The 15,166-nt window shown below is 35.7% G+C and overlaps 1 protein-coding gene across 2 annotated transcripts in view; it reads left to right on the top strand.

Annotated features, from left to right (window-relative positions):
- The first annotated feature begins 1,275 nt into the window (after window positions 1-1,275).
- LOC131434909 (sensory neuron membrane protein 2) overlaps window positions 1,276-15,166 on the top strand; it is a 64,277-nt gene continuing 50,386 nt past the window's right edge. For both annotated transcript variants that reach the window (XM_058602173.1, XM_058602172.1), the window contains exon 1: window positions 1,276-2,214. In XM_058602173.1, the coding sequence (XP_058458156.1) occupies window positions 2,104-2,214 (111 nt within the window). In that variant the 5' untranslated portion in view covers window positions 1,276-2,103. The remainder of the gene's footprint in view (window positions 2,215-15,166) is intronic.

The raw sequence follows: 15,166 nt of genomic DNA, 5'->3' as shown, positions 1-15,166 counted from the left end.
TCTTTGTACATTAATTTGATTTTATAAAATCGATTCTCAATCAGAATAAGTGTCATCACTAATCCATACGACGTTCAACTTCATGGGTGCCACGACTCGGTGCGGAACGTTAGCGCTGTAGGGAAGGGCACAAAAGCATGTGGCAGATTTACTTTGTGCGCCGTTCGCCAAACGAGAGGTTACCGATTCGTTCGGAATTTTGCTCGTTGAAATGATTGTCAACTGTGCTGAATGTTTGAGAAATGGTAACTTTCGGTTCTTTTCAGAATCCAAAGCATTTTACAAAGAACGTATGAGATTTTACTTGAAATGGATAATTTATTCGGAGAACAATGTGCCGAACTAAATGTGCCTTTATCGACAGCAGTCCTACATCAATCGCGCGGTTATGTCTCTAACATTACCCACTACAAGTCATTTTCTTAGAGGGCATTTTTGGAAAAGCTCGTCATTTCTTTGAAGCCAAATAGGGGTAAGATTATTTTCTTCTATTTTGGCTTCTCACTGGTTTAATTTCGAGGAATTAATTCCGAGCTAGTATTGGTTTCTTATGTCAAGATATTGAATTATTTTTCAAGCTTTAGCATTCATTCCGGGATTTCAATGTTTTCCCACAATCACATAGTAAACAGAATCGCAGTAGGCAGCTTCAACAAGAAAGTTTACCACCGTTGTTTGTCTACACACAGGTGTCGATGTTTGATTACATACATTCGCTCTCCTCTCTCTATATTTCGGGAGTTACGAGCTTTGCTTGGTGGTCTCTCCTCCACATCTCATGTCAGACCTGTTCGATACTGTGCATGACAGGTTTTTTACCTGTGTTTGAGTTTACCTACAGCTAGTAAATGGAGCTACCGTTTTGATTCGACTTTCGGGCAGTTCATTCTAAAGAATGAGTTGGCAGCGCTTTCCGTGCCATTTTCAGACGTTTATAAGCTTTTAAACAACCCTTATGACTATTCAAAAGCTGTTTTTGACTAAACTGGCGACTTTTAGTTGTACTTATTGGTAAGCAGTGTACGATTGAAATGTTACGGATTAAACTGCGGTATATTTTCAGTAAACTCTAGATTTGATGTGTTTGAAATCGGAATTCTCAGAACACAAATCGGTCCGAAGCTCTGATCACAACGGTACACAGTATTCGCTCTCTTCGCGCGCGTAGTAAACGGATCAAGCTTGAAGCCTAGTGCCAAGTCGTGTTCGCAAATAAATACTACTTTTTTTCGAATATGAACGGCATCTGTGGTTGGCTTGAGCTCGTCGATTCGATCAGTGAATTTCAGTTGCCCAATGACCGTGCTCCGTGATTGACACGAAAACAAGCGGAGCGCCGTAGCCGAATAGTAACTGGTGTTTTTCTTCGGTGCCGCAGCACGTTGGTAGTTTGTAGAATTTCCACCCCCGGGGTGTTGTTAGTCCGGCACTTAGTGCGATATAGAACGAAACACAAGCAGTAATTAATTATCAACCGTGGGCTGTCGGGAATGTGAATTTGCACAGTTGTTCGACAAAACAGATCTGATTCATATAATATTCAACAGTTGTTCGATTGCAGGCCGTGTTCAAGGGTGGAAAATTTGTCGGGCACGAGGAAACTTGTTTCCATCTCCTAATTGATTTACAGCGCTAAGTGCATATCAAGCAAGAGGTTGTCAGTGACGAAGCCTTTCTTCTTTAGTGAACGGTGGTGACCATGTAGGATGCGGGGATAGTTTTCAATCCCATCGATAAAAGTGACCAAAAGGCAATGCTGTTGGTGAAAGAACAAACATTCAAGCGTCGAGCCACTCGAATCTACATCGTCAGTGTGGATCGTGCAATACCTATTAACATCGATAGTTTACATGTTCAACAGTAGCTAGCAGCATTGGATCTAGCTAGTAAAAGTGAATGCCGAGAGCCTCAACATAAGTGAAATAAAATACGAAAAAAAACTCTCGAAAAGATTGTTTAAGTTTTTCAACACTCTCGGTCTCGGTTGTCGTTTGGACGGCTGCACACACACTCAACATCAACGCCGGTCTCCGACCTACAGACGCAGAAAGAATCGAGTAGCAGGTATTGGTCAACGGTGGCCACGACGAGACGGCGTGAACGATGGTGCAATGGACCCTGATTTGGGCTGGCGTCGGTGTCCTGTTGGCCATCAGCGGGGCTTTCTTAGGATGGATAGTTTTCCCCGGTGCGGTGCATGATAAAATTATTGAGGTGAGTTCTTTTTTTTTTTTTTGATGCGCGATAAGAGGAGTAGGCTGCGATAGGATTTGCTCCATATCCGTATGTGAACCCAATTTGAAATGTGGTCTCAGTAGCTTATGATTTACTTTGTTTGTTGATCCTCAGTTTCTACGTTTTGAAGCAAAAGGTCTGAAGACACGCTTTTTTACTTTTGAACATCGGGAGTTCGATGGAGCTTGTCAAATTGGATTCTGTCTACAATTCGATCAATTTTGGATTGTGTAAAGTCCAGTAGTGAAAACGTATTCATCTCACTATCAAAAACGACAACCTTCGTTTATCATAGTGTGGCGCACTTTCAAAAGGTTGCAACATGCACGCAACCTCTTAGTTTTCCGCTAGTTGGACAAAAATCGTCAAACGACTGTAAATGGAAAATTCTGACATGCCTGGCTGCGTTCACATCCGACCGGTTCTCTGAGATGCGACTCCGGCAAACGAACGAAACTAATGTAGTCTTAACGCATCAACGACCAACGCCGTGGCGGAGTTGAGTGGATTTCAGGAAACTCAAACTTATTAGTTGAATGACGTTCCGATGAAGCTGGTGTCATCGAGATTGTGAGGAATTCTCACAACCTTTTTACGTGGTAAATTTTTATCGTTAGAAACGAATTCATCAAACCGAATGCACAATAAAGCTTGGTTTTCTAATTTTAATGTGTATGTCCAGTGGAAAGTTAAAAACGACGTGTAAATTACCCCTTGATTCCACACAAATCCGCCCAATAACCAGTCGAAGCATAACTCATAGCAATGTCAATGCAAGACGACTGCAAATCACGTATCAATAGGTAAGCATGACAATGAACTTATCGAATCCAGTAGACTTTTACCAAGGGCATCGATTGGACACACATCGGCGTTCTTCAATTAGATATAATTTTACCCTCCGAAAAAAAATCAAACAACAAATCGTGCCGCACACTCCCACACGATACAATCAAAATTACCGGCACGTATCAATGTTTACCGACGAGCACCTAACCTCTTTCGAAGGTTTCTCTGAAAATGAATTTAAATGATTGGATATTCCCAACCACAATGGAGACCAGACGAAAATCGAAGTCCTAAATTTTCTGCACGCATTACCATAAAACAGTACGATTCACTCACCGTAAGAGAAGGGATTTGTGAAGCGATCGATTATGCAGACGACCGTCGCGTGACTCACATGGATTCGATTCCCGAGCATAGGTTCAGAAAATTTTGTCATCTACAGAATTTTTTACAAATCCAAATCAATACTCAGATTTCGCTGAATCTCAGTGAGGTCCTGTAAACCTAATAATCAATTCAATAAGGTTTACCACAAAATAAATGCAAATAAATAAGCGATCAAACAGAAAGAGCATACTCTTTAAAAAACAGGAAAAGCCAAGGTTACTGGAAAAGAGAATCTTTTAGAAGTCAGTAGTAACCAGCTTGGGGATGCCTTACCAAACATGCTATTGAACAGCTTTTCAACAGGTTGAATTATTTTTTACCTACCCGATCAACAGAGCATAACAGGATTCTATCAAAATTATATATGATCTTAATATTTATATCTCATTATGTTATAAATATGATTCCAAATCAGAAGCAATCATTCAGATTTTATTAAGATTATAGCAAGCCCAGATATTATATTAAGGGCCGTTATTTTTCAGATAAAACTATACTAGAGAATTGAGAAAAAAAAAAGAGCTCAAACACTCTTGTCGATCATGTTTTTGACTTTCAACCCGAAAAATGCTATACTTCACTAAAGAGCAGTAACAAACATATTTCCCCAATTTCACATTCCTGAAGATGCCTTTGAAAACAATAATTTGATATTTGTTTTCGAAATGACGGCCTAAATTTTAAATTTGAGAACGTTCCTAAGTAATTCCTACTTAAATTGTGTAAAGTTTTTATTCAAATATTAATTTTAAATTGAAAATAAATATTCTTCAAGATGACTTTTCGCTTTTTCTCTTACGAACAAAGAAAGGTAAGGCAACAGTTTTAAAACTCGAGTAATAAATATTGGAAAAAGTGACAAAAACGATTTATCGAACCATAATATCTTCGATTTGAAAAGTTCAATCTATTCACATCTGATAAATTTATTATAGCCGTAGTATTTTGATTACTTCCAATTTGGAACCATGAGCTGGGATTCGAAATTTGCTATGAAGAGTTTAAAGCAACCGACCCGCATTATGAGATTTTCCATTTGAATCATTTTTCTGTGAGTCAATCTAGGTATATATCTAACAATCAAACCGGAATAAAAGTTAAATTTTGATGGTTTTTGAGCATTAATTGCTGGGCTTCTGGCAGCGGATATCGCAAACTAATGTGACTAGGCAATTGGTTGATGATCAATCATAAAAACTTGCTTTTCGAAACAATATTATATACACTTCTTCTGATTTTTCACTTTCTTTCAAACGAATTTTTTTCCAATAGAAATTTACGAAAATCGATTCACCGACAGAAAATTCACTACTTCAATTGAACGAGCGAACTGATTCGAATGTTATTGGAATGTCGGCCCTCTTGGTACAAAGAAGAAAAAACTGAAACTATCATTCATTAGTTAATTTATTCAGATTCTATAATGTAGTTTTGTTTCACTGAATTTAGTCATTTCCGTTCATTTACAACTTTTCTTCAGTACCAAAAGAAAGCTTGCTCATAGTTCTAAAATAGCCCCTTTGTCATTCATATGCCGGTTGGAAGGAAACGACGAAAGAGGGATCGAGAAGAGCAATAGATTATTTTTGTAGTAATATTGAGTTATTATATGTTACACTAGTTATTATATGATGCCAATATATCCTTCCAACCTCAGTTGGTTCTCATACCCCGATGCAACTGTAGCGTATGTTGGCAACTCAAAACTTCCCGGTTCGGAACCAGTCGCTTAACTGGGCATGATTTTTTTGTGGCAAATGAAATCGCTTAAAGGTATGCAATATAATCTCACTTCGCGAAATCTATTTTCAGAATTGCACGGTAAAGCCAAAAGTATTATGTCAACAATGGGTTCGATTTTGCCTTTCAACATGAAAGAGATATTTCGTGTTTTGTCATCAAAGCAGGAATGAGAATGAGATTTTTTTAAAGTTATATTTTCCAAATGAAAAAAATGTCAGATGGTTTTACTAAATTTAAGATATTTTTCAATAAAGCTAGGTTGGTAGCTTTTTTTTGAAGACAGGAGAGGATAAAAACAAATATATTATATACCAATTTGGATCACTTTAACGCATCCAATGCAAATTGAAAAAGACTTCACAGTAACACCATCTCGTGACGAAAAAGGCTATTAGTTCAGTCATGTTTAATAGTTTGCGTTTAGCGTGCACCCAGAAGTGAGATCAAAAATAATTGAGCATGATGCCCACATAGAGGTGTAAACTTTTTTTATATTTAAATGTGTTTTTTTCTGATGAAAGTAAATATTTTTTTTTATATTTAAGTGTGTTTTTTCTGACGAAACGAGCCTATAAATCACTTTCAAGACGTATAAAATAGTATATAGCTTTGCTCAAGAATGTTATGAATAGTGCTGAACAGACGAAACCTAATTTTTTGCCATCGCACTTTACTGTGATGTCCCTCGTGATTCGCAAGAGTAATCCATATTGAGATATAGTATATTTGTTAATAGCTGCTCATTCATCTCAGAGAAATCAATGTGAATTTCATTTTGAAGACATTTCACCCACTACGTCAAGAGCTTCCATTTCTGAGAAATCCTCCTTCACTTCTTTCACGCATTTAAAATTGATTTGTTTAACACATATCACCTTGTAAATCCGGAACTAGAAGTCGGATCCAAATGAAATTGAAAGTTTTTCATGAAACCGTAGGACCTGGGTAGAATGCAAGTTGTCCAGTGCGCTAACGAAATTATAAACTTACACAACCGCTCATAACTTACCAAAATCTGTTGAAAATTTTGCATGTACATATAAAACTTTTTCGGAAACAAACTGTTTGAAGCTAATCTTAACATGTAGATTCAGTCGAAACGATTCCATTTTAAACAAAACAACGTTGGATTTTTAACAATGGTATCCGAAATTATTTTTCTATTTTTTCGGTTTCCATATATCATAACTAATAAAATCTCAACGAGGTGAGGATTTTCATACAAAGACATCACTCGATCGAAATTCAGGATTTAAATTTTGACATTCGTTCGAAATATTCCATTGGAAGATGAGACTTTTACCACTGAAATAAGAAGAAGAAGGCTCTCAAACAGTCTGCTGCCAGAGCATCACAAGAACCGACTCCTAGGAGCGGTATTAAAAATTCAGATGGATGATGCCAGATATATATTTGGGATGAGGTGAACTTACACGTTGATTGAAACTTACACATTTATAAATTTATCATAGATTAACTTATTTCAATGCAAGAAAATATTGTATCGCAGCGATTTTTCGCCATTCCATAATGTTGAATGTACAAAATAAGAAAATCGCGTAGAATTCGGCAGATTTTCCTTGATTATCGAATTTACCGAAGTTTGACGATCGAAAGTTAATTTCGTTGTTTCCTCGGTATTTTTTACCGTACTTGGAGTTGATTCAGATTTCCTGTCAAAATTGTATTTTTACTTACAGAATTATGCAAAATATCTTTAGTGAAACTTATCGTCCGGTAATAATTCGCACAATTTCACTAAAATAAATTTCTTTTCATCGAAAAATCTGTTACTTCTGATGATTACCGAATGTTTTCGTCAAAAGAATTACCGAACATAGTGCGTGTATGTTTTTCAAATGTATCAAAAGAATATCATTGAAAACAATCGCCTTGTTTGACACCACCAGCGCTTGTGAACTTCGCTTAGTGCTAATCTGCTCTATACTAATGCCTATAGATGTGAAACGGCTCTGTATAAATATCAGCACCACTGCATACTGTCGCCAAAAAGGCGGAGCCAAATTATAACAAACAGAAAACGAACAGTTTCTTGATTGATCAGGATTTTCTAATTTCAATGAAACAATATATAATAGAACATTTTTAACTTAATTTTTTGGTTCAAAAATGAATCGAATAATCAAGAATGCGAATGGTCAACAGAATATCAAATATTGTTTAAGCGCAGTAGTCACCTCGCAGACCCATTTTGAGAAAAACGTGGTGTGATAATGCCTTTCTCGTGCCATACAAATAGTTTCATTAAAACATTTATACGTTTGTATATATTGCACAGTTCCCATAAAATCGAACTACACAGTATGAAAGTGTGCTGAATCAAAAGTGTGATCATAAGTTCAACTGCTTTGATTTGACAGAACTCTGTTGTCTATAAAAGACATTTTAACCATATGGTTCTGTTTTTTATTGGTTTCTTTTCTACTCCATAAAAAACTTCGTTTCAAGGTTGCAAATGTATGCAACTTCTACCAGATCATTCAAACCTGCCAGTATACATCTTCAAAGAATTTTTATTGAAAAAAAATAAGAACTATCACTCTTTAAAAAAGAACTCCAGTTCACTTATACTTCGAAGACGGCTAGTTCTTTTTGACCGGCTCTAATGACAACGAAATTCGAATGAGATGAGATATATGAAGTTCCAAAACTGATTCGCTGTGGAGCATCGTAACAGTAGAAATAAATCGATGCAAAGTGTTCTGAATCTGATCTCACAAAAAAACAAGCAGAATTTCAATATAACCGGCATTTGAGTCATGTTCCACTAGTAAACAGCAGCAGTTCTCTAATTAGCATGTCTTTGACAAATTAATATGAGAATGGCCCACAAAAGCACAGTGGATGAAACAGTCTGGATAACATCGCAGAGAATCCGGATACTCGAATCTGATGCCTGACTTGTTATAGCTTGCATGTTGATTACTTCTGGATTACTTGCCGAAAAATATTAATTGATAAACTGAAGAAAACAACAGACCATATCATTCAACGGACTTGCAGGTCACCCAACAAACCAGGAAGTCATTTCGGCGCGTTGGATTGTAAATCCGTTACGCCTCTGAATCTCTGCATTATCAACAGCATTATTCGTGCCAGGCTTGATCGTTTGATCAGCAGGCGTTGAGTCGTAGATTGGACTTGCCGCAACGGCTTGCTAAGATGTGCTGCAATTGTTTCACACATGGGCCGTTTCAGTTTTTGTAATGAACTTGAACTTGAGTCATTTATTACACGTACTCAAGAGAAAGGGTACAGAAAATTCCATCGCAGGTGGCGTGCTTAGCGAAGCTGAAGAGGTTTCAATTGTTACTGACAGATTTGACATATTTGTCAGCTTGTGACTCCGTCGGTACTAATAACATTATAGTGTGCATGAATCGGAACCAACTTTTACATGTTAATGAACATTAGCTAGGTGCGAACTAAACCCGGTATGCCTTCTAACGTTTTCGATTTGCTGTTCTACTCGAGTGCGAACAATGCTAATATTTGTTACAGTAAGCTACTGTAACATAATGCTTTAAAATCCAGAGAGATTAGATTGACGAGTTATAGATGGAAACAAAATTTATACCTGTAGCTAAGTTTCGAATGTTGTTGATTACTAACTACGGCCGTTTGCCTACGAGAAGGAATTCCTACGTTTTTCCGCTAGTTCAAAGGGTACATCGAGAACAATAGAAATACAATAGAACAATGAGGAAAATGTTGAAGCGACCAGAGCAAGACCCCGGACGTCATTCGCGTTGATAACGATGATTCACGTACATGCTGTAAAAACGATCCAGCAGTTGTTGGAGATCACATCAAATATGAATAGCTAATTAGGTATTCCCAGAAATCTGCGCACTTTGTTCGACGGCGACAGAAGGCGTTTATTGACAGTCAGTGTGTGTTAATTGCGCTAAATGCAAAGTGTAAAGCACTTTTACAGATTTGTTTTTGAAGATTAGCGATAACCATGAAGAGTTCTGGTCGATTATCATTTCGAAACGATTTGATCCAGGTTGAGACTACTTGTCATATAAAGCGTTAGGGTTACCAACATGGATCCATTACTCATCCGATGAACTTGCAATTATTTTGGGGAAAAAGATTAACAAGTTAAATGAGAATGTCGAGACCAACTATATGATGTAAAGAACGCGATATTAACTCGTCATTTCAAGGTGATTCTTCAAAATTTTCAATCTTTGACCGCCGGGTAGAACCCCTTATTCATATACGATTTAGCTCAAATTTTGCATAGAGATTTTTTTCTGAGGTGCTTACACTTTCGAGCATTACCGCTTAAAAAAATTAGAGATAACCATAAAATATTGACACCCTACATTACACTACTCGTAGTATGTAAGTGAACATTGTAAACAATTTATATGTAGTCTACATTTGCTTGACGAAATAAATAAAAAAAAAATAAATAAAATAAACATTACACTACTCTGCAAAACTTTGGACTCACCTGAGAAAATCATTTCTATTGGTTACTTTAATCATCATTCTGATAAATAATATTAATTACAACAGATATTTTTTAATTCAGATTCGTTGCATCGACCTTTGAAAATGTGCTCCAATGACCTCGAAGCCCACCTGATTTAAATTGCAAGAAACATTACATCAATTTTGACAATTTGACAATGCATAGGATTTTCATTAGAATTGCTGCTTGAAAACTAAACAGAATAAAACCAATAAGTAACGCAGCGAGAATTGTCACAAATAGGGAATATTCTGGATCACAGTTCATAAATGGTGTTCTCAAATCCGTTATAAGTGTTTGAGGATGATGTTCCAAATGCTAAATAAACAAACAGATTTTTCTAATGTCGTTTTCGCTTGACTAACCCAGTTTTCACTGCTAATGAAGATGTGATAGCAATGCCATGGCCTACTAGGTCGGCCTACAACGGTATCAAATTGTATCTTATACTGGGAGTCATTCAATTGCAATCGACTCAATCATTTTGTGAATAAATTGATTGAAATTGTTAAGCGAAAAATCTATTTTCGGCTGTAGTTTTCTTGATAATCATTTTTCGAAAAAAACTAGGTATGAGACACTCATAGGGCACATTAGAAACATCGTTTTGCTGAAAGTAGTATGTTGCTACGTTTTGGCGTTTAAGAGTTATATGATCTTTTCGATTTTTATAAGGCAATTTGAACACTTATTTAAAGTTAAAAAAATAATACCCTTCCAAGATTTTCCTATTTTATGACCTTTCGGAAGCCGTATGAGATTAGTCTTTATCAATCTGGCATCTGTTGAATATTTATATTAGATGGTTGACAAGCTTTTGACGAAAAAACAATCATAACTTTTGTATGGTAGCTTTAATTAAAAACCTAAATTGTGCGCAATAATCAGCTCGACAAATCTTCGGAAGACGATTTTTTCGTTGAACTATTCACAAAAAAGTTAGAACAAAAAATGTGATTTTTCGATAACCACCCTACTTTTACTCCGAAGTATTGAAGTAACTCGATCAAAAGAAGAGGTAGGAAGATGACTTCTTCAGCAAAGTTGCTCAAAATAAAAATTTCCTACAACTTCGCTGTGAAGTACAATTTTTTAAGTTCAATTAAAAAAGTTTGAATTCAGATTTAAATTCACACATGAACCACCATAATGATCTTTTACATTAAAAGATGCGCCAGTTGAATACAAACAACTTTTGTGAAGAAACAAACTACAAAAAAATAATATTTATTAGGAAAAATATTTATTACTCGCTAATTTCCTGTTTCGGACCATTGCACAGTGGGGAAAAAACAGGAAACCCGCAAAGAAATCGGGAACCATGGAAAAAGGCAACAAACAAGAGTGTTTCTTATGTAAAAAAAAATCCAAGAAATTCAATGGAATGGTTTTTAATGGCCGCATGAATCGCCATCCTGCTCGTTTTACCCCAAATTCCCAGCAGTTTTAGGGTTTTCTGTAGTATTTGTTCCGTAACTTGAAAAGAAGTCGAGTGCGGTCTCGAATGCCAGAACTTATACTGACCGCACGAAACGTTTTGGTTACTATTTTACCCCATTTCTCCATTTCAAGATATCTTATTGTAAATCGTCCTCGGTAAAATAGTCATCAAAACGTTTCATGCAACCGGTGTAGGTTCTTCCATTCGGTTCTACAGACTTTTTTACGTAAGATAAGCTTGATTTAGTAAACGTCCAATAAGTTTAACCATGATGTAAGACCGATTTACTATAAAATATCATAAAATGTAGGAAATGGGATAAAATAATCATCAATTTCGTGCGGCCAGTGAAGGTTCTTCCATTCGATTGTCCAGACTTTTTTACATAAGATAAGCTAGATTTAGCAAACTTGCAAGAAGTTTTACCAATATTTAAGGACGATTTACAGTAAGGAACTCATGTAATGGAGGAATTGGGATAAAATAATCACCAAAACGTTTCGTGCGGCCAGAGTTCTTCTAATCGATTCTCCAGACTTTTTTACATTGAAGTAGACTATTTCAGAATACCGCACTCAACTTGTTTTCAAGTTACAGAGCGAATGTTATAGGAAACCCCGAAACTACAGTACGTTTGGGGTAAAACGAGCAGGATTGCGATTCGTGCGGCCGTTGTAAACCATCACATTGAATTCCTTGGACATTTTAACATAAGAAACGCTTTAGTTTGTTGATCTATCTCAATTAGTTCATGAGTTACAGAATTCTTTGCGGGTTTTCATAGAATTTTTCCCACTGTGCATTGTGCAATGCATCCCAAAACAGTCACTTTTTGGTGAGGATTATGGGCCGGTGACATCATCGGGCCGTACTTCTCCGAAGGCGACGATGGGCGAAACGTTACTGTGATTAGCGAACGCTACTGTATGATGATTGACGATTTTTTGCCCAAAATAGAAGAATTGGATATGCCTAATATGTGTTTTCAACAAGACGGTGCCACATCCCACACGGCACGTGAAAGAATGACCAATATTGAGAGCCGCCTTCGGTGAACAGTTTAACGCACCTTTTTGGCCTGCCGGTTGGCCTCCTAGATCGTGTGATTTAACGCTTTTGGACTATTTTTTGTGGGACCATATTGATGCACATGCCTACAAGGATAAACCAGCAACAATTTGCGCAGTAGAAGGAAATATTGAAGCATTCATTCGAGAAATACCGGCCGATATGTTGGGAAGAGTGTGACAAAATTGGACCTTGCGCATCGCGGCCAACATTTGCATGTAACCATCTTCAAAAAAATTATATTGATCGTTCTGTCGATTCCAATGAATATCTCATCAATTTTCTTAATTTTTTTGTGCTTATTTTTGTTTTGAAAATCAAATCCTATACCGCTAAAAAAATCACCCTTTACTAACTTCATTAACTCGGTAGTTTTTGCGGCATACCACGAAAATACGTAGTAACGACTCGAGACTTCATCGAAGTACAGTAAACATGCTAAAAGTCCGGGATGACTTCCCTGCACGGGAAACCCAACAATCGCAAAACTGCAATATTGCAATCGGTGTATCTAGCCTTTGCTGTCAATTGTACCAAATTGAGGAAAAAATTTGTAAGTGATTGTTTTCCAACAATCTTTTTTTTTTTTTTTTTTTTTTTAAATAACTATTTATTGGAATATGAGTTAAAATTAAATTATTAAGATTTAAATTGGGTGTTCAGCCACAAGTGGTGACTTTTCAGCCCTGTTATATATATATATATATATATATATATATATATATATATATATATATATATATATATATATATATATATATATATATATATATATATATATCTATATATATATATATATATATATATATATATATATATATATATATATATATATATATATATATATATATATATATATATATATATATATATATGATTTGGTTATTACCATGAAGACATCATTTGCTTCCGCAATTCTGAGATTTTTGTGTAGGGAAAATTCTAAACCTACTTGTATTGTGTAATGGGGAAAAGGAACTTATATACTAACTTACTAACTAATACAGAGAGCGAATCGATTCAATTGAAGATTGCATCGATTTTTGTCGGAATTTGCTTATAATATTATGTGACATTACATCTAATGGTTCTATATTTGTGAGTCTGTGTAACTCATTTGTACTAAACCAGGGAGGACGCTTCAGAATCATTTTCAGAATTTTATTCTGAATCCTTTGAAGCGTTTTCTTCCTGGTGGAACAACAGCTTGACCAAATTGGTACCGCATAAAGCATGGCTGGTCTGAAAATTTGTTTATAAATTAACAATTTGTTTTTTAGACAGAGCTTAGAATTTCTGTTTATAAGAGGATATAAACATTTAATATATTTATTACACTTTGCCTGGATTCCTTCAATGTGATCCTTGAAAGTGAGTTTTTTGTCATACGTTAAACCTAAGTATTTAGCTTGATCAGACCATGTCAATTCCAAGCCATTCAATTTGACAATGTGATTATTGTTTGGTTTAAGAAAAGAAGCTCTTGGCTTGTGAGGAAAGATAATTAATTGCGTTTTTGCTGCATTTGGTTTAATTTTCCATTTTGACAGATAATCACTGAAAATATTTAAACTTCTTTGTAGGCGACTGCAGATCACTCTTAGATTTCTACCTGTGGCTAACAGACTTGTGTCGTCACAGAATAGCGATTTCTGACAACCAACGGGTAGATTTGGAAGATCAGAAGTGAAAATATTATACAAGATTGGAGCTACACTCGAACCCTGCGGAACACCGGCTCGTACGGGTAGCAATTCAGATTTACAATTCTGATAGCTAACCTGAAGAGTACGATCAGTTAAATAATTTTGAATTATTTTGATCAAATAAATAGGAAACTGGAAATCAGACATTTTTGCTATTAAACCTTTGTGCCAAACACTGTCGAATGCTTTTTCTATGTCTAGAAGAGCAACTCCAGTGGATAACCCAGAAGATTTATTTGATTTTATCACGTTCGTTACTCTGACAAGTTGATGAGTAGTTGAATGTTCATGACGAAATCCAAACTGCTCTGGTAAAAAAATTGAATTCTCATTTATATGAGTCATCATTCTTAACAAGATAATTTTTTCAAAAAGTTTACTGATAGAAGAAAGTAAGCTAATTGGGCGATAACTTGATGTTTCTGCTGGGTTTTTATCAGGTTTTAGGATAGGAATTACTTTAGCGTTTTTCCATCTTTTTGGGAAGTAAGCTAATGAAAAACACTTGTTGAAAATTTTAACCAGGAGTCTCAAGGCAACATCGGGAAGATTTTTAATAAGAATATTAAAAATTCCATCATTACCAGGAGCCTTCATGTTTTTAAGTTTTCTAATAATTGATTTAATTTCATCAAAATTCGTCTCAATAATGTCATCGTGTGATAACACTTGGGTTGAAATATGATCATATTTCAGTGAGACTTCATTTTCAATAGGACTCACAACGTTCAAATTAAAATTGTGGACACTCTCGAACTGCTGAGCAAGTTTTTGAGCTTTTTCGCCATTTGTAAGAAGTATTTGATTTCCTTCCTTGAGAGCAGGAATAGGTTTCTGAGGTTTCTTAAGAACCTTAGAAAGTTTCCAGAAAGGTTTAGAATATGGTTTAATTTGTTCAACTTCTTTAGCGAAATTTTCATTTCGCAAAAGAGTAAATCTATGTTTAATTTCTTTTTGTAAATCCTTAACTATGTTTTTCATAGCAGGATCACGAGAACGTTGATATTGTCGTCGACGAACATTCTTCAACCGAATGAGCAGTTGAAGATTGTCATCGATGATAGGAGAATTTAATTTAGTTTGAGCTTTGGGAACTGAAAGATTTCTAGCTTCGATAATATAATGATTCAAATTATCAATTGCTGTGTCGATATCCGCAGAATTTTCTAAAATAGTTTCATGATCCACATGATTTTCAATGTGAGATCTGTAATCCAACCAATTTGCTCTATGATAGTTGAAAATAGAACTAATTGGATTAATTATAGCTTCGTTGGAAAGTCTGAATGT

This window comes from Malaya genurostris, chromosome 3 (genome assembly GCF_030247185.1).
Source record: "Malaya genurostris strain Urasoe2022 chromosome 3, Malgen_1.1, whole genome shotgun sequence".
Taxonomy (NCBI): domain Eukaryota; kingdom Metazoa; phylum Arthropoda; class Insecta; order Diptera; family Culicidae; genus Malaya; species Malaya genurostris.
The sequence above is the reverse complement of the archived record's forward strand: the minus strand, read 5'-3'. Positions and strand labels throughout refer to the sequence as shown.